Here is a 20,107-nt window from a genome sequence, read left to right as displayed (position 1 = left end):
TACTAGCGGTATTTTCTAGGGCCCATGCAACTTCATTTTCCAGAATACCTGGCACTAGATGAAGGTGACAAATCTTGCTGGGAGGTGAGATCCACCTTCTGCTTCAGGAACTGGGAACCCCAACATGAGATTTGTTTGAGGTGTGCATGTCATTTTAATATGGTTTCTGTATGTACACTGATTCTACTTTGGACACATTACATGAAGACCCAGCTGTCTGGAAGGAAAGAGAAGAGGATGACCAGCAACAAGGTGGATGGACTCAGTTACAGCGGCAATGGGTACACTGCTGGAAGAGCTGAAGGACCAGGTTAGGGACAGATCATGATGGAGAAAATATATCTATGTGATTGCTAAGAGTTAACAATGACTTGATGTCACATAATCATCACATACACTGAAATTGTTTTGAAATACAAAATGGTTTCTCCAAAAATTGTAATTTGTAATCTAAAGGATAAGGAAATAAGGTAATGTGTGGAACCAACTATAGTTATATGTTAATAATATGAAACTTAACTGGTATAAAGTTAATGCAGTTTAAATTAAATCCTATTCAGCTTTACACTTCTCTTATCCATTTCTTCACCCAATCTCATTTTGGAGCGTGATTCCTGCCATGTCACTCAGAACACAAATATAATCTTTGGCCCAGTAAACGTGCATCCATTCTACTCACCCATCCACCTAGATCACACAGAGCTGGCATTCCAAGACGACCATGAAGTTGGAATGCATGGCAATCTTCCTCCTGATGTACCGTACACACAAGTGGAAAGTATGGCACCAAAGAGGGTCTGTATCTAGTATGCTCACTGCCAATTTTCGTGCCCCAGAAAATCTGTACAAGCTGATGACTTTGAAATGGCAGGATCAGAGCTGGACCAAATCTCAGCCTGGAATCTTAGCCAATAACTTTTAATATTCCCTACAGGGCAAAAGGGAAACTGTTTTGCTGCCACAAATGGATCAGCCACTGGGATCATTGCTGACAAGGCTGCTGGGGAAATTAGAAGCCATTGGAAGAGCTGCCATCCCTTCAGGGAAGAGAGACATAAAAGGCAGGAGAGTGGGGGAAGAGAAGGGAAGAGACAGGAAGACCAGAAGCAAATCTCATTAATTGGAGTAGTCTTTCTCAAGCTTGGCAACTTTAAGATGGGTGGACCAACTCCCAGCATGCTGACTGGGGAATTCTGGAAGTTGAAGTCTTAAAGTTGCCAAGTTTGAGAAACATTGGATTAGAGACACTGAACAATGAATGGTAAGGAAAAAGATGCTGAAAAGCAACCTTACCATGCCATGCAAGGACTAGTACTGCTGAGGTGAAAAGTGAAACCAGAATCCTTCTCTAGCCAGATGCATCTAGATGGGCCTAATATTGTTTTTGACAAAGGGATATACTGTTGGACTAACCAAGCAAATCCAAATTCCAGCTACCGCTCCGCCATCATGCTCACTGGGAGCGTGAGATCTGTGACTACCTCAGCACAATCTACCTCACAGGGCTGTAGCAGTGTTAACACAGTTGAATGAATCTGGGCTTAGCACAAGGTGGGAACTCAGCCATTCCCAAATGCTTGATATCAATTCCTCATGAACACCACTAAGATTGCAACTCCTTTGGGATACAGGATCACAGAACAAATTCTGGAAAACCGTAATATTGTTGCAGGAATTATTATAAAAAGGTTTATAGCCGCTGAGCTGTTTGGTTAGCAATTTATGTTCCATATTTTGATATCCACATATTGTGTGTCTTATCTTACTACACACACAGTGTTTGTAATGTGAAGGTTTAATGCTACATTTTTCATTAAAGACTTCCTTACAGGTCCATTTTAGATCCAGCCTGTGTTTCACACTTCTTATAATTATCAAATGGCTGTTTAGCCCCTACCAGCAAATGCAATTGAAGGGGTTTGCACCCCTAGGCCCTAAATTATCCTGCAGTTCATCATTGATCAAATCGTAGAGATTCAAGCTTCCTCTTTCCCCCATCCCTACTTGGCATGATGAAACAATGGGTATTACACAATCTTCCCTTCCTACTCACTGTGCCTACAAGCAGCTTTTTTCTAATTCCCCACTCAATATTTCTAATCTCTCCAATGCACACCACTGCGCCCTTACCCTTTCTGCCAACTATTCGCTATCCCCTCCTTTTATGTTGCTAGCCTGAAAAAGCCACTTGGACAGAGCAGACCTTAAGGCATCGCTTGTTCTTCTTCAGCATGGTATATTTTGCCAGTTACAGCCTACAGACTGAAGAGACAGGGGGCCACTACATAGCCTCTTTACCAGATCTCTCACACGGGGATGTCTAGCTTGTTTGTGGCAAATAGGAGAGGAAAGGAGCAGCAACTTGCTTACTCCAAGGTCAGTCTGCAGTTGGGCCAGAACTTGTGCTCTGTATGGTCAAAATCAGTCTTCTGATTTAGTATGCTGGCTGGGGAATTCTGGGAGTTGAAGTCCACATATCTTAAAATTACCAAGTTTGAAAAACATTGATCTTGGCAACTTCCACCAAACCCAGCATTTTATTTATTAGATTCATATGTTGTCAAATTTTCCCAGATTCCTGGAGGTTTACAACAATAAAAAAACCGTATCAGAAGAAAATTAAAATGTCCATGGTAAATATAACCCCAAACAACAATAATTCCACAACAAAAAATATAATAACAAAAAGAATCAATCAATTATCACAAAGACTGATGATATTCATTCCCAAAGGAGTCCTATGTAGAGTCCACTGTAGAATCCAGCTGAATGGTGATACACGTTGACATCATAGCTGGGTCTTCCCACCAAGTAGGGGTAGAACCGGCACACCAGCTGTATCTGAGCAAGGGCCCTCTTGACCATGGCTTCCAACTGTGCAACTAGCAGTAGCTGTGAGTCCAAGAGGACCCTGAAGTCACTGTTGACTGTCCCTTAGGAACAGTGCCACTCACTGGAGAGACAACAGTAGAGCTGACAGAAAACTGTGATGAACAAAGAGCAACTCCAGTTTGGGTAAGTTCAACTTTAGCTTTATCCCACCCAGAGGCCAGGACAAGACTTCAATAATATCTCCACTCGGGCCCATGGTTACAATAAAAAGCTGAGTATTGTTAGCATATGATAAAAATCCAGTACACTGTCCTACTTGAGTATGAACTGTATCTTAGTTAAATTAGTCTGTTCTGATTCTCTAGCCAGGGGAATCTGTGTCTTTAATTATTAATTTACTTATTTGTTTATCTTTCTTTTATAACAAAATAGATTTTTTTCCACTACCAAGAAATAAATAGTAAGAAGAAATTAGGAATTTGAACCCTGCCTTAAAGAACAGAAATTGATTTCATTAATCTGCCTTCACAGAATATTTGGTGGAAAATGGGAGAATATAAATTGAATAGATAATCTTTCTCAACCTGAATAGGAAGCTTTTAACTATATATACAGTAGCTCTGAATGTTTCAACAGCCAACTGACCACAACAGAAATAATGGTACCACAATAAAAATAAAAATTATCACAAATTGTGAAAATAGAACAAACCAGAAAAACACTGGACCACACCATTCCAATCTTCTGTAAGAAATAACTGAACAAACAGATGGTGATCTGAGGGAAAAGGGCTAATAAGGAAGCCACTCACTTATTTCCAGCTGTCTTTGGATTCTTCCCTTACAGCGCTCCCGGTAATCAGACTGGGTTGCGTTATATTCTGACATCACCTCCACAAACTTCCGCGATAAGGTAGAATGCTGGGGGGGAAAGAGCATAATTGTAACACAATGTTTCTGAAAATGATGGGCACTGGTGGCCTATATATCCACAAGCTTCTGTGAAAATCCACTTTTCCTCAAGTTTTAGATTCAGAAAGAAAATGCTCTTTCATACTTCATTGAAGTAATACATGGAACTTATGGAAGATGAGACCATGGCCAATGGCTTAAAAAGGGGACGCGACAAACTTGTGAAAAATGACATGCTTAACAATCACTGTTAGCTGTGAATGCTAAATGGACCATTCACGTTCGGAAGCAGTATACCCTCTTCTCGAATAACAGCTCTGTCGCCTGTTTATGGGCTTCTTGAAGCCACAGGGCCAGACAGGTGAAGTTAAATGTTAAACTACACAAAGGCCCCTTGGTCTACTTTGTATATTCTTACGTTAATAAAAGAGAGAAAGCTGAACTCAGAAAAAACATCCAATAGCCCACATTTCACTGCCCCATCAACACTGCATTTGGAATATTCATATGATTATGGAACAGGCAGTGGTGTCCCTGTAATTTCCTTATTTGCTTTCCACAGAGCATCATCCATCTGCTTGGTTTCAGAAAGGTCACAAGATGATATAAATCAGTCTTGGGCAACCACTGGAGGACTTTGATTTGATTTTGTTCCTTGCAAAGATGAGCTCCTTTAGCCCATACACAAGGGGTGGGGAGGAGAATGTCAAGCACACTGTCTTTCCCAACAGTTTTAAATTTTGGGCATCAGTACAGACAATGGCTCACAGGGTGGGTTGGAGAGATTCTAGCTATCATCAAGATCATAAAACAGCACCCAGGGCCCCAAACAGCTGCCAACCACTGTTCTAGATGTCGAGAAACAGGAGGAGCCCCTTTCAACAGCAACAAGATTTTTAAAAGTAATCTGCAATTTTCATCAACCTGTGTTATTCTGTGCATGAAAACCTCTGGATTGGTGGGCCACATGGCTTTTAGAAAGGGACTCACCTGAGTTTTCCTTATTCTCAAATCTGCTGATGATCTGTTCAGCCCTTCCTCTTGTTCAATACTCTGTTCAATACCTAAGAAATAGCAGAAAAGTTGAACCTATTTTCAGAGAGGGAAGTAAAAGCACATTGGGGGAGGGTAAACCAACAAACAGATGGTTTCAGTCTCTGTCTTTCCTTCTCTGCCTGCTGAACATCCATTTCAGACTGGACTAAAAATAACTCTCCAGAAGGGAAAAAGCCAACTATAAATGACCCATTTTTAAAACTTGCACCTGGCAAGTTATCACCTGTAGGGCTTCATTTCAGGGCTGCGGTGCTTTAATTTTTTTAAAAATCAAAATCTGGGCCAGCAAAGGTGAACCCTAATATTCATGTAACTGTGGGTTTTTTATTTATATTTTCCAAGCTTTGCTAGCCATAGAAGGGAGCTTGCTCACAATCAGCTGGATTCAGAGGTTTCCCCCAAGCAAAATGGAAAATGCTTTAAAAAGTTGCATGAAAAGGTTAGAAGCTTTAGAGTGAAAAGAGAGAGATTTTCCCATATGGGACCCTTTAGCATCCTTTATCATTACTCATGGATCAGTTGCAGAAACGCAAAAATGCATATGGCAGTGACACCAGCAGAGAGTGTGCTCTAGAGCTCTCAATTCTGTAACAGCTTGACAAGCTCTTAGATAGATTGGCTATGCAAAGAACAAGGAGTTCACAATTATTTAGTGAGCTCTACAGTGGAGAAGATATTTGAACTTGAGACTTCCTGAACTGTTGAGCAATTACAACTAGTCTTGGGAAGTGAGCTTGTAATGTCTATCAAGGAGGGCAGGTTAATCAAGTTTAGAGATACATGTTATACAAAATCTATCCATCCATCCATCCATCCATCCATCTCAAAACTCCATATGGAATTCTAGCACCATATGTACAGTCCCAGGTTTGCATCATTGATTCCTATTTTGCTAGACAAGGAGATAAGCTGGAACTCTCTTGACAGTGCTTGCCCGACTGGGAAAAGTCTGGGAGTTGCATTTAGATTTTCTGCAGTTTCAAGCAAGAAATCACAGTGATGAAAACTAAAAACAAAGGAGTGGTTCAAAAGAAACAAACCTGAAGTGGAGATTCCCAGGAGGGGAAACTTTGTGCCTCTAATAAGGAGGATGAGAACACACAGAGTTCTTTGAATTATACAGAGACTCCTCTACCATCCAATTCTCTCCCACAACTCTTCAAAATCCTACCATCATGTTGCAATCCCAGACTAACAGTCAAAACTTGCTTTTCCACAGCCGTCAGCAGAGGCCTGCAATTCAGAGCTCAGAGACTCCTAATTTACCCACTGGAGGCGCACAGCGTTTCCCCCCACCTCCCCAAGACTCAGTAAAGATTTATTTCCACCAAGGCAGCAACCCTCAAGTGAAATCTCTCTGTGGATAGCTCCAAGCACCACTTCGTTATATATTATTCCAAATCAGCAAGAGACGTGGAAGCCAAAAAATGACCCCAACTACAGTCATGCAAGGAGTGGCTGCTCACTCCTTACACTTGCAGCAGATACTCAACTCTTTAGCTTAGAGCGCACTTTGTTGGCCGTCTTCTTGATGTCAGTCATCAATTCCTCCAGCTCCTCCTTGGTTTCTAGAAGGGAAATACTGAAATTGGTGACCTGGACAGAAGCGTACACACACATCCATACACACATGGCTTTTTCTGTTATACTGGGCTTTGGAATATATTTGTAATTAGCTAATGAATGTCACCAAGCTGCTCCATCCTACCGGTCCAAAGCATGGTTCAGAGGGGACAGGGAATAAAGAGGAGAAAGGCATTGAAGACATTCCCGTGGCTACCCCCCTTACTCTGGCATGCCCCCAGCCTACCCTTTTGTCCTCCAGGAACTAGTTAAGACAGTCTTCTTCTGTAGAGCAGTCAGACAGGAAGATTTCATTTAGGTCAGCAACTGACTCTATTGTAATGTTGTATTGTTTTTCAGGTTGTTTTAAGCTCTGTATGTTGTAAGCTGCCTAAAATCATAAGTAGGCATCATATAAATTTGGGCAATCAGTCAATAAATAGAGTCCCTGGCAGTCAATAAATCAGTCCCTGGCAGGCATCCATACACATGGCAAGTCAGACAGTGTTAAACAATTTTATTATTTTAATATTACCGACGTTCATAGTACTTTACATAGCAACATAAGCAAGGAAAAACACATGCCCAAAGAGCTTACAATCTACACTGACTGTCAGTAAACACTGACAGTCTAATGGGCACATTTGGCTCACCATTGTCAGCTGCGCAGTTAAGAAGAGCTCTGAACAAAAAAACTGCAGAAACTGAATTCAGACATTTTTTTTGACCAAAGGCCTTCTTTCTCTCTCTCCACCTGATGTTTTTTGGCTATCATGGCCAAAGAGATGACAAAATGTCTTGCATCCATTTTCTCCTTTAAACACTTCTCCAAAATTCATCCTGGTTTTCCTTTCTAAGGGAGATCTTAAGTAACAAAATGGGTGGCTTAAAGCTAAACAAGATTTAGTGTACCTATTCCACCCATTTAACTTACGTAAACTCTCAAAATTCCAAAAAGGCCAACATCTTGCCTACCCACCCACTTCAAATAACATCATAACCCTGATACTGATCATTTAATCCACAACTCCTGGAGGTTCATTCACATTCTTTAAAAAAGAAGTGTTTCCTCTGGCCACATTAAAGTAACATACCTGGAATCTAATGACAGTGGCCACCACATCTTGCAGTATAAATTCCATAAATTGTGTATTTTTATCCATCGTAACTTCTCAAACTAAGAAAGAAAAAAAATCACTTTCTCTGCATGAGACTCATCACAGAAACCTTTAGAGGATCCTTCCACTTTTACCCCTTCACCCTTAGGGTTATTCACATAAGATGTTAGATTAAATCAAACCGGGGTGTGGCAGTCTGTGACTCAGCATGCTATGGGAGTCTGGCCGTTGCTGGGTTAACCAGGCTATCACCTTTACACCATAATACAGTTTCTTTCTTGTGGTTTTAGTATACTATGTGAACTTACCAAATACGTTGGTTATCAGGGCTTAGAGTTTAGCATGTGTATGAAAGCAATCCAAGTCATTTTTTTCCTAAATTAGAAAACAAATATGTGAGCCTTCTAGCTTTTTCCTTGCAGAGGAGAGACAATAATCTTGGTGTTCCTTCTCTGCAATCTTCCAGCTGATTCTCTCTACCTCCATGTTGCTCACAACTAATGCTGCTTGGCACAGAAAGTGGCAGGTGCAACTGTGCTCCCCCCCATGAGATAATTACTGTCACCTGGAGCTCTAAAGGCTGCCAGTGTAACCAAGCAACCCTGGCAAAGCAGCAGAGATTGGTGGCCCCAAGGATGCAAGGAGGGCACAGCTCAGACCGCCCCAGTGTCTCTCAGAACCACACAGCCATGCTTCAGTTCTTCGGATGAGCCGGAATCAGGTACTGCATCATTGCTCATCACAGACAAGCATTCCATTTTCTGGATTAGGCAGGACAACCGAATAACCACCTAATTTATAGTTAATGCAGTACTTTTCCAGCCCATGGCACAGATGTTATCACCCTCAGCATGCGAAGAACTCAGGTGAAACATCTGAGATATGCTTAAGCCACAAACCTAAAGCACTTTTAAACTTCTTTATTGACAGGGATTTTGTAGCTTGGCAGGAACATGCAGCCTTGCAGTTTTCTATGCCTTTACTTGCAATTACAGAAAAGTTGGTAACTTACAGACCTTGTAGAAGGAGAGTTGTGTTAGTCTACGGGGGCAAAAATCAGGAGACAGGTACCATCTTTTCCAGCTAAAAAGTTTTGTTTAAAAGCATAAGCTTTCATGAGTTGCAAAAGCTTATGCCTTTTAATAAATATTTTTTAGTTGGAAAAGGTGCTACCAGACTCCTGATTTGAGGGAACTTGTGAGTTCCTAAGAAGCTGCAATGCCTAGCTTGAAATTTCTATCCAGCCCACAGTCCAGGAACTTATTCTGTACCTGACCCTTAATTTTTGAGTTTGCTGAAGCTCTTCCTCCTATGAATTTGCTGAAATTCAGCAGCAAATTACCAAACACTGACAGGATAGTTTATTATTTTCAGCAAGAAACAAAAGCAAAATAAGCACTGAGGCTTAAAATAAGTTTGGACTACTTAAAACTGCAAAAACAGAAACAAGCCCTCAAACCCAAATTTCTTTCTTCTTTAAACCCTCTCCCCAAATCATTCCTGTCCATTTATAGGACATCAGAATGTCATTACTCCCTTCCATGTGGTTCACAGTGCCCAGAATGTTTTATTAATAACCAGCAAACATTAATAGAATGCTGCTATTATTTAATAATGGAATGCTGGCTACCAAAATTGCCTTCTCCTGCTTAAAGGGAAAAAAATAGCTAAAGATGTCTCTTTTGCCAAGACAATAACTAAAAATAAAATGAACACTGAATTCATGAAGTTATTTATTATGAAATGATATAATTATAGGGGCAAGAGAAAAAAACAGCTGTTCAGTGTAATGTTTCTCCATACAAATGAGACCATGCAAACATAGGAACGTAGAGGGTCAAGGAAAGAAGGAACTAAACACCTGATTTCTCAGTTGCATCCTAGTACTGTCAGTCACCTTAAGAAAAATTGCAGCCAATACTTAGGATGACTCTGAACTGATTGTTTCAGTACAAAGAATAAGTCCATGCATCCCTGTAAGATGTAATATGGATGATTTTGTTTTTTGTAAACCAGTTGTGAGCCTATGCAGTACAGAGTAGCATTTTCTATGTACCAGGTAATTATGGCTGTTCAACCAATCAAGCTTAAAAATCCTGGCTAAACATTATGTGTAAATGCTATCAAATAATCTTACATACTTTATAGATTAACAGTTCCATGACTACAGAAACCTCCAGAGACCCCTGTCCAGTAATTGTATTATTTCTATCTGCAGAAAAAAAGCTATACAAGCTTGGAAGGGAGAGAATTATGCCTTCATTATATGACTCTTCATTATATCTAGGTCATTATATGACCATTATATGACTATGTGGTCACTAAGGGTCAACAATGACTTGATGGCACATATTGTAATCAGTCAATCATGGGAGGACTCTTCATGGGAGGAGGAATGGGAAAAACAGGACAAGGTATCAATAGTGACCAAGAAGTCCGCCCTATTCTTGACTCTCTATCAGTCAGTAGCATCTCAACCACCCAGCTTCCAAGAGCTTTATGGTCGGGACAGAAAAGTACTAGATTGAATGGAAAGGACTTCTGGGATGGGTGGCCTACTTGGAATTAGTCTGTTACTCCTTCAGCAACAGTCAGCACTGGCTACACAGGCTAGGAGCTTCCAGAATATCTCTCTGTCTTGATGCCAAGCCATATCTGTTTTCCTAGAAAATGTGATCCTAAGACCTCACCTAACCATATTTCCTACTCTCTGTTGAACCCTTGTTGCTGGTAAGGAACTTTTTGTTTCTTGAACTGGACTGGGACTAAATCTTTGCTTATCAGTTTCACCATAAGCACTTCTACTAGTTTTAATTTCAAACTGCTAACAATGACTAAAGCCCTTAGAAGTGCAGAGATTTAGAGAAGCCTTTTCCATATTATAGTATCACATTTTCCAGGACTGAGCCTCAGCATTCAATCAAAATTTGGGGGACTATGTTCTGGGCTTAAATTAAGTTCCAGTCACAAATTGCACAAAATACTGCTAACTCATGGTTATGATTGACCAAAGTACCCAGTTGCCTGAATCCCCACAACACACTGAACCATAAAGTAATTATACAGAACTACAAAGCACAGCCACCAGCCACATTTTAACTTTATACTTGCAAGAACAAAACCTTAGCATGTGACAACTGGCAGTCAACTAAGGAGGTTTTTTTTTTTAATATTTTAAAGAATGTTAAAATTTAATACTTCATTAGGGGAGGGTTTTGATTCAGCTGCAATCTCCTTAAACACAGCACATCGTGGGTAAACCTGGCCTCCGACACTTCGCAGTGACTCAGTGTGACTGTATTCTAAGTTCTTCTTCATCTGCTGCTTGGAACTGTTTTGGAATAGGGCGGCATAGAAACATCAATAATTAATTAAATAAAACCCATCACTCATGTCCTGGTTTGCATCATTCAGAACATCCCTGAAGTCTACAGATTAAAGACTGAGGTGTGGAATGTGTGCTGAAAGTGGAAAAAGCCTCGTGTCTTTTTTTTAAGAGCTTAACTGTCCTAGGGCAAGAAACAGCTAGCTATTTAGGACTACTCTGAAACATGAATGCAAGTTGAAACTGCTTAAGATAGTAGGAAAATATTTTAAAGGGTCAAATGCAGACATGGGAAGAATGCAGATTTCAGGTTCAAAGAGAGTTTGTAGGGAAAGTCAGGATCTATGGAAAACTTGAATGTGCACTTAAGAACCATTTTTAATGTGTCTTTGATAGATGGAAGATTTGATATGGCACAAGAGAAAAATTGACTGAGAATTCCAGGATTCAGTTTTTTCCTGGGAGGCCGAAATTGAAATTATATTTATTATTATGGTTGATTGCAGAATCAGCCAGATGCTTAGACTGGATTTGGCATTTTTGTCCACCTGTTGAGTCCTTCCCAAGGACCTGGGATAGGTAGATGTCACTGTTTAATAATATTAAAGGTGTTGTTGTTGTTGTTGTTATTATTTTAAATTTATTAGCTGCTCAACTCGATTTACGTATAACCTTCATTAAAGTAGAAGCCAGAAGAAAGAAAGGTTCATACAAGCACACAATACCCAGAATACTGGATTGGTTACAAGTCCGGGCAGAGCACAAAATCAAACCAGGAATAAGCCAGGAAGCCACAAACAAATCATGCATCCTTGTTTACCTGTCATACTAAGGCAAAAAGCCAATAACAAACCATGGCTTCAGATGTGGCCTACAACAACAAGGTTTAATTCACTGGCTTTGTTTGCACAGAGACATATCGAGCCAAAACCAAATAAGCTACTTTAAGGCTTCATTTGATAAGATAATCCCCCCTTGAGATGGGTGGTGGAAAAAAAATAATCCACCAATATGTGCAAACAGATGAAGTTGTGCTACGTTGTACAGATGTTAATGTAAGCCAGGATTGGCTGAATTAGCCTTTTTAATAGCCACAATTCGTTGGATTTGCACTATACATTGGTGTTTCTCAACCACAGTAACTTTAAGATGTGTGGACTTCAACTCCCAGAATTCCCCAGCCAGCCATGCATCTAATCAGATACATAAATAAATGGGAGGACAATGCGGAATACTAGAATGTAAGAAGCTGATGTCATCTAGATTCTGTGTAAAAATGGGAGAACAAAAGGTGACAATTAATAAAGGTCTTGTGTGGATTTTCTAATTTCCTTCTTACATTGCATTTCTTACATTTCCTTTTAAAATTTAGCACATACTTATTTATTATGATTTATCCCTTGCTTTCCAGTGAAATAATCAGTGCAGTCTATTATGAAACATCTATATTTTGGGAGGTGTAAAAAGGATGTTGTGTAAGAAATGCAGTATTTTACCCCCACACAAGCAGAGCTTTGCTGTTTGTAAAATTAAGCTCTATGCTCTCCTCAGCAATCCCCCTTCCCCCATATCTTCTGCTATTTAGCTTTTGAAGTAACTGTTCCTCATCTAATAAAAAGCTTCTGGATTTTTAAAGGCAAACACATCTCCAGGGAGCAATTTCTGTCTTGCAGCAGGGTAGGTGTTTACAATGGCTAATAAGCCACACCAACTCAATCTGGGAAATCCATGTTTCCATTCTTTATGTGACCCAAAGCTCATTATCCACACCTTGAAGCCATGGAGAAGCCAGATATCATTTGGGGAAGTCGGTAGTAAGCATAGTAACTTAAAGATGTATGTTGCCTGCATGTTCAAAGTACTGATCCAGCTCTAGCTGTGCAAATATGGATGGCCCATGAAACAATTGCATAAAGAGAAAATCTTTGGGATGGGGATGAGAGAGAGAAAAGGAAAGATGGTTCTTTCTAGGCATTAGTAGTAAAATTCTGTAGGGATAGATTTTAAAGTAAGAGTCACTTTAAAAACTGAGCAATTAGACCATGTCCCACAAACAAGAATTGAAAGAGCTGTGTGTGTTTAAGAGAAGCAAAGATGATGAGAACTCAGGGCTGATAAGCATTAGGTGGAGCCTAGCTGTTTAGATACAGGAGTTGCAGAGAAGTAGATTTCAGCTAAATGTTCAGCAGAAAATGTCCTTATAGCAAGAGCTGTTAGCCAAAGACTGTCTTCATAGCTGGTGGGTTCCCTTTCAATGAGCACACTGAAGCAGAGGTTGGACCAGTGTCTGTAGAGATGCTGCCATTGTATCCTGCAAGCAGATACTGTATGGAGTAATGAGTTCATCAGGCCAGCCTCCCACAAACTGGCACTCCTGATGTGTTGGGACTTCTCATTTCAGAATTTCACAGCCACTGGTCATGCTGGCTAAGAATTGTGAAAGCTGCAGTCCCTCCACATCTGGAGGGTATAAGGTCAAAGGAAAGTTGGGCTAGGTAATTTCCAAAGCTCTCTGATTCTATGATTCTATGGAAGTGGAGAATGCTGGACTACAGTGAAAGCCATTGGATTCAGTACAATATAAAGGAACAAAGAATCAGAGGGAACTCTTTCCATAGTTCTTCCCAGTTTGAAAACCCTGATCAAACTTAACATTACACCGACTGGTAAGGACAAAGAACAATCTAGGTTTTTCTGTGGTGGTCCCCTCTCCTTTTGGCTGACTCAGACGGGCTGGATGATGCCAAAAATTGTTACTAAAAGAATAGCCTTCCCATTGAACCTGGATGACTGGCCTGCTAGATATTCCAATGTCTATTCACCCAATCCTAAGCAAACTTATCCAAGAATAAATTCCATCACAGATGAGACTTGCTTCCAAGTCAACTTGTACTGCAAAACTAATTCACACACCTGCTACAAAATGGCTATGCAAGGGCTTATACTCAATCACAGGTTTTCGGATCAGATGCCATTCTACAGTAAGGACTGTTCACTTTTTCAGCTGTCATTTATGAATCAAACCACAGGATTTTGGGAGAGATATAATCTGCAGTATTGCTTTTTAATGGGAACAATCCAAGCCCCCTATCCCCACAGGTGCATGCATAACCAACGTTTGGGTTGTTTGTTTGTGGAGTGGAGCAACAATAGAATTAACACCCCTCCCTAAAAATCAGGCCTTGTGAACATAGTTGAGAGAACCAGGCAAATCTGATTTAAACAACAACTACTGAGCAGGCAAAAAATGGGCTTGTGCTGATGGCACAACGCAGCAAAAGGCTTGACTGAAGCTCCAGGGGAGCAATGAGAGGCAGAAGGGGAAGCAAAGCATCCAGCTAGCAAGTGGGCAGCCTCAGAGAGACTCATGGCATCTATGTGGGGAATGCAGCAGGGGTGTGGGCAACTGAGGTGGGAGGAAATGGGGGCTAAGCCTGGAAGAAGCTATCTAAATCCAGCTATCCTTTCTAGATGTTGAAGCATCTGCCCACTGAATCCTGAGAGCCCCTCCCACACAGCCCTAATCACTGAGCGCCCACAGCAGACACAAGAAGAGAAAAAGGTTGTCAGAGGAAGCAAGATATGAACAAGGAATAACATGGCTTTCTGAGCTACCACAGTCTCTATGAATATCACCTTTCAGAGCAGGGAAGAAGGATATGCTACTCCAGTCAACCAGCCACTAACCAGAAATGCACTTCCGAGTTTGTTCCTTGCTTTTCATAGCAGCAAGGCTTGAAAAACCAGCAGGGCTTGCAACATTTGCCAAGGAATTGTAATGAGCATTATTACAGATCCAGCCACTGCTAAGGAAGTCTAACAGTATTGTTTTTAGCATTTGTACACTCTATTTTGTTTTTATTATATATTGCTCTACAGAAATTTGCCCAGCTGGCTGACCTTGGCTGATCTTAACAACCTAAGTTGGGTTGGACCTGGTTCATACATGGCTGGAAGATGCCTAGGGAATACCAGGCCTGTAGGCTGGACCAGGAAGTTGGAAAAAAAGCTTCATGAAAGAAGGCAATGGTAAACTTCTGTTTTGTTGTGAAGGAAACCGTATGGATGTGTCAGCAGGAGCTGAGCTAGACTGAAGGGAAATTTCCCCTTTTTTACCTACAGGAATGTATTAGTACCAACTCTGAAATAGGAAATTAATTTTAAAAAGGCAGCAAACAAGCAGCAAAGTTGACAGCAAAGGCTTCTGAATTAACTATGTCTGGTTTCCATTGGGGTGGTATACCTTTCTTTCTTTTTTAATGTCTGTGCTGCATCCTGCACAGCCTAGGATTAGAACCCAGTATCTTCCAGCCTTGTAACAGATTCTGAGATGTAGCTTTTAAACTACATATGATTTCACTTTTGTCCCCTAATCATGTCATTCCCCCCCTGAAACAACTGTTTAGATCACATGAGCAGCTGGGTCAACCATGAAGTGATCTGCTGGGCTTCATACCATCAATTCCATATGCAACACCCACCCCTGGTCGCCCCAAAGGCTTCCTACTGTGAGATGGACAGGACGAGTGCTAGGCTTTGCTGTCTAAATTAAGGCATAGATAATTACAGAGCACTTTGTTCTAATGTGTTCACATGATTCAGTCAAGGGAGTTAATTGATATTTACGCAACACTCATGCTTGCCACGGGAGAGAACGTTCAATTGTTTGGAACAGAGCAGAGAAAATAAGCTAGCCACAATAGAGGTTGCATAGTAGCAGAGATCCATGCGGGGCAGACCACCCAACAAAAAAGAATTTCCAACTGGCTAATCTAAAAAGCAAAGCTGCTTCTATGTGGATAACACCTAACACTACCAACACAAAGGTATCATGCAGCTTTGTATCTTTCCCTCCACAGCAGATTTGTTTGTTGTACAAAACAGATAGACAGAAGTGGTGGAAAAGCATAAAAAGGTTAAAAGTGATTGATAACATAATCTGGATCTCCCCATAAAATTCCATGAACAAGGCAGGGAAGCTGCATGATGAACAACCAAATCTGGAAGCATCTCAAGACAAAGTCTTTGACAAACATGAATACTAGACAGTTTGGTCTAGTGGTTAAGGTGCTGGGCTAGAAACCAGGAGTCTGTGATTTCTAGTCCCACCTTAGGCATGAAAGCCAGCTGGGTGACCTTGGGCCAGTCATTCTCTCTAAGCACAACTCACCTCACAGGGTTGTTGTTGTGGGGAAAAGAGGAGGAGGAAGGAGTATTAGGTATGTTCGCCGCTTGAGTTATTTATAAAAATAATAAAGGATAAAAATAAAAAAAATCCAGATGGCTGAACAGCCTGACACTAGCTTCAGGTCCCCTCCTGTTGAACTTCCATGGAATCCCATGGCCATGCTCCATCTTTCCAAACTGTTTCTAAATTTCCAAACAGACCATCATCCCACTACTTCCAATCCAACTGATTTAAATGAATGCAGTCAATGCAGTGAAGGAATTTATTCTAACTCCAACCACCATATAAATCTCTTTTCCTAGCAAAATCCCTCTGTTTTCTTGACCAGTTGTGAAAGAAATGCAAGGCAGTCTTACTCTCATCAGGGTTTGGGGCTGCGAGGATGGCACTATGCTTTCGCTTCACCTCTTCCACATTTTCTGAGATCTTTTCTATGAATCCACGGATTTCTTCAACCTGAGGAAAGAAAGCCTGGCATGATTGCGGAATTTAAAGTTTGGATACTGAAGCCAACTAAAATGAGTGCCTCACATCTCGGGACTGGTATATTAACAAATTGATCGGTCAAAAGCTATCAACCAACTGCCTATTATTTGATCACAATCACACTGTCAAATTATTCTGTTGTTCTTTCCCTGAGCAGAGATAAACTGTGCAGTCCTATACATCTCTACTATATTGAATTCCATCCTATTGAAAATATATTGAAAATATTTTTCATGATAAGCATTATGTTTCTAATAAAAGTGCTTAAAATTGTTTGGTTAACTAAATTCTAACTGCTGAATGTCCAGTCTCACATGTCTCCATCTGAAGAATTTCCTTGTGTCTATTTAAGACTTCTTTTGTCCCTGTTCCTGGGCATATAAGGAACTGTCATGCAATAAACAGGAAACAAGTTTGTCACAAAAGACATGGAAGGCTGTATTCTATTCCTAATACATTTTAATATAGGAAATAAGGGTTTGTCACCTGCTCAAAAAACTCATCCATAAAGCGATCCCGTTCCACACCAACAGCAACCTCGTCGTCGTCATCACTGTCCTTGGCCTGCGACATAAGAAACTTCATTAATAAACACCAAGTTTCAATATTTGGAGCACCAAAGGTATGCTTCAAAGAAAAGAATGTAAAGACCTAAATTTTGCATCATAAAGCAAGAGCAGACATGTTGGACAATACCTATGCTTTCCCCCAAGGAAGAAGGCAGCCACATTTTGATTCCTATTCTTCCAACTCATTCATTTCTGAGTTCTTCTAGAGCCAATAAATCATGCTTTCTCCAGGGTCAGTTAAAAGCAAAAGTACAATTGCCTCTCGGCATTATATGAGGATATTATCCAGTTTCTGAGTGCACATCCCATGATGTTCTTTCTATATCTATGCCTTTGGCTGTGTTTTACTTTCCCCCAAGGCCACAGCCATGAAGAGAGGGGCTGAAACGTGGGAAGAAAGAAAGAAGTAGGGATAAATTTCCTTGTTGTTGTTGTTTATTCGTTTAGTCGCTTCCGATTCTTCGTGACTTCATGGACCAGCCCACACCAGAGCTTCCTGTCGGTCGTCAACACCCCCAGCTCCCCCAGGGACGAGTCCGTCACCTCTAGAATATCATCCATCCACCTTGCCCTTGGACGGCCCCTCTTCCTTTTGCCTTCCACTCTCCCCAGCATCAGCATCTTCTCCAGGGTGTCCTGTCTTCTCATGATGTGGCCAAAGTATTTCAGTTTGGCCTTTAATATCATTCCCTCAAGTGAGCAGTCTGGCTTTATTTCCTGGAGGATGGACTGGTTGGATCTTCTTTGAAAAAAAAAAAAAAAAGTAAAGGAGCAGGAGATGATAACTTCCATCACTGCAGTTACCACAAGTCTGCCAGGCTCCATTTGGCTTGAGCAACTCTGATCTTGTGTTGCCTTTATTTTATTTATTTATTTTATTTATATATCAAATTTATTCCCTGCCCATCTCACTCAGAGAGCGACTCTGGGCGGGTTACATAAAACAGGAATAAAACATTAATTAAAATGCACTAGAACAGTAAACAGTACAGTTTAAGAAGCAGGTGACAGCTACAGCAAGGGTGTCATACTGAAGCACACTTGCCCTCTCCTGAACCCCACACACCTCTAGGGCACACGCAGATTGGTGGCTCTCACAGAAACAGAGGAGGCATTTTTTTCCCTACAAAATTCCATAAATAATTCTTCTTTTGAAGGAGTAGAAATCAGAAAGGGTCTGCTAGCACCTTTTCCCATTAACAAATTTCATCAAAAGGCACAAGCTTCTGTGAGTTGCAACTTACTTCATCACATACTCCATGATGTAGGACTAAACTGGTATGATGTGGAGGGGGGAAGAAGGGGAAGAGAAGACAGGGTGGTTGTGCAGATGCAAGTTGTACCTGAGATAAATTATAAGTGCCTTATCAATTAACATTTGTAACATGTTATGAAAAGTATTATGTTTGTTGAAACCTTCTGAAATAGCTTGAAACTTTTTGATATACGTGAGTTCAGCCATTTCCTACTTGATTGTGATATTAAAGTTTCTTTGTTCCAAAATGGCTACTTTAAGATCTGTAATGGACAATTCTGGGAGACTGAAATGTTCTGATATTACTTTGTCCTTATTCTGAGTCCTGATGTCAAACGTGTGTCCATTAAGTCTTTTGTGCAAAGTAAACATCAAATTTCAAGACCAACTAGGAACATATAATGCAGCCAGGGATCCAAGGCCTTACTGCTGTTCCCATAATAATTATCTCTGTATCCCCACATTAACATCCATGCTGAATAGCCAGGCACATGCTCTTCTGGCTCAACTGCCCCAAAAGTCAAATTACAAAACTTGCATTTTGTGTTGCTGGAGCTCCTTGGAGTTTTGGGGCAGGCTGGTTTCCCAGGTTCAGGACCTCCTGCCAATCCTCATCACTCAGCTCTTAGCACTCTGCCTCCCCACATGAACAAGCTGCCTTAGATGGGCTGCAGGATCAGCCAGTCAGCTGACAACTTTTTAAAAAAAAAAAATTGCCTCACAGTGAACAATTGTGGTGAGAGCAAAGTCAGGGGCAGCGATGGAGACTGGGTGAGGATGTCAGCCAGGAGCCTGTTGGGGTACTCCCTCACTGGCCAACAGGAGGGAGCAATGGTCAGCACTGGTGAGTACTCACAATCAGTATCTGGATCCAAAAAGAGGCAAAGATGGTTTAGAGCCAACATGGGCACCCTTGCTCTGGTGCCAGATGGACCATTGCCCTCAATAGCTGTGAGGGGAAGAGGTGTGAGCTATTGTAAGACTGAACCTGAGGGTTAGCAAGTGGAAATGGTGTCAGAAGAGAAATGCTCTGATTTCAAGACATATTTCTCCTCCTCTGGTTAAAATGGGTAATAGTCAAAATAGCAGTTTGTCCAGGATTAAACCAGTCCCTCCTCAATATGTGAAATTCCAAGGAAGCACAATTCCAAAGAAACAAAGGTTTCTTCAAGGATGCACAGTGCAGTCAAGAAGGACGCAAAGTAGGCTGTCTCTCTTCCTCGTGAGAAGGAGCTGCCATGTGCTTGAGACTCCTACGGCCATGCGTAGCCACCCAGGAGCACAGCTGGGGAGTCCGCGCTCACATCTCAGGCAATCACACTCCTTGCAGGGAAATGGCAAACCATGCGTGGGAGCACTGCCTCAAATCTCTAGAGTCGTCCTCCTCTGCAATCCTCCCTCTCTTGTTTCTTGAAGAGGGAGCATTCCAGGTCGGGGCCACCTCCCATTATGGCGGCCCCAAATCACAGCTGACAGTCGCCATGGCAACTTCTCACTTGGAAGGAGTGGGTGCTGCTGGGAAGAGAGGGTGCCCTTCCTCACTCAGGAACAATGCTCAGGGGTCACTACTCAGAGGCTTGGGCTGAAGCATCAGTAAGAAGACCAGAGCTTGGCAGGGAAAAATACACTGTCCAGTTGCTTGTTGGGCCAGTGCTGCTGTTTGAGGAAGAATGAGCTGCAGTCACATAATGTAATGATTTGTACACTTATTAAGGGTTATTTAATTTGGATTTTATACTGTTGCTTGGGTTCTTTATTAAATACAGGAACTCAAGCATTGGTCAGTGACCACAATAAACTGGAA

The 20,107-nt window shown here is 41.2% G+C and overlaps 1 protein-coding gene across 3 annotated transcripts in view; it reads right to left on the bottom strand.

The window, feature by feature from the left end:
- Nucleotides 1–17,038, bottom strand: part of STX1A (syntaxin 1A) — a 28,798-nt gene extending 11,760 nt beyond the window's left edge. For all 3 annotated transcript variants that reach the window (XM_063298973.1, XM_063298991.1, XM_063298982.1), the window contains exons 1-5: nt 16,966–17,038; nt 16,350–16,449; nt 6,293–6,367; nt 4,734–4,807; nt 3,644–3,752 (exon numbers count right to left, since the gene is read on the bottom strand). In XM_063298973.1, the coding sequence (XP_063155043.1) occupies nt 3,644–3,752; nt 4,734–4,807; nt 6,293–6,367; nt 16,350–16,449; nt 16,966–16,986 (379 nt within the window). In that variant the 5' untranslated portion in view covers nt 16,987–17,038. The remainder of the gene's footprint in view (nt 1–3,643; nt 3,753–4,733; nt 4,808–6,292; nt 6,368–16,349; nt 16,450–16,965) is intronic.
- Nucleotides 17,039–20,107: the final 3,069 nt, after the last annotated feature.

Source organism: Candoia aspera, chromosome 1 (genome assembly GCF_035149785.1).
Source record: "Candoia aspera isolate rCanAsp1 chromosome 1, rCanAsp1.hap2, whole genome shotgun sequence".
Classification (NCBI taxonomy): domain Eukaryota; kingdom Metazoa; phylum Chordata; class Lepidosauria; order Squamata; family Boidae; genus Candoia; species Candoia aspera.
The sequence above is the reverse complement of the archived record's forward strand: the minus strand, read 5'-3'. Positions and strand labels throughout refer to the sequence as shown.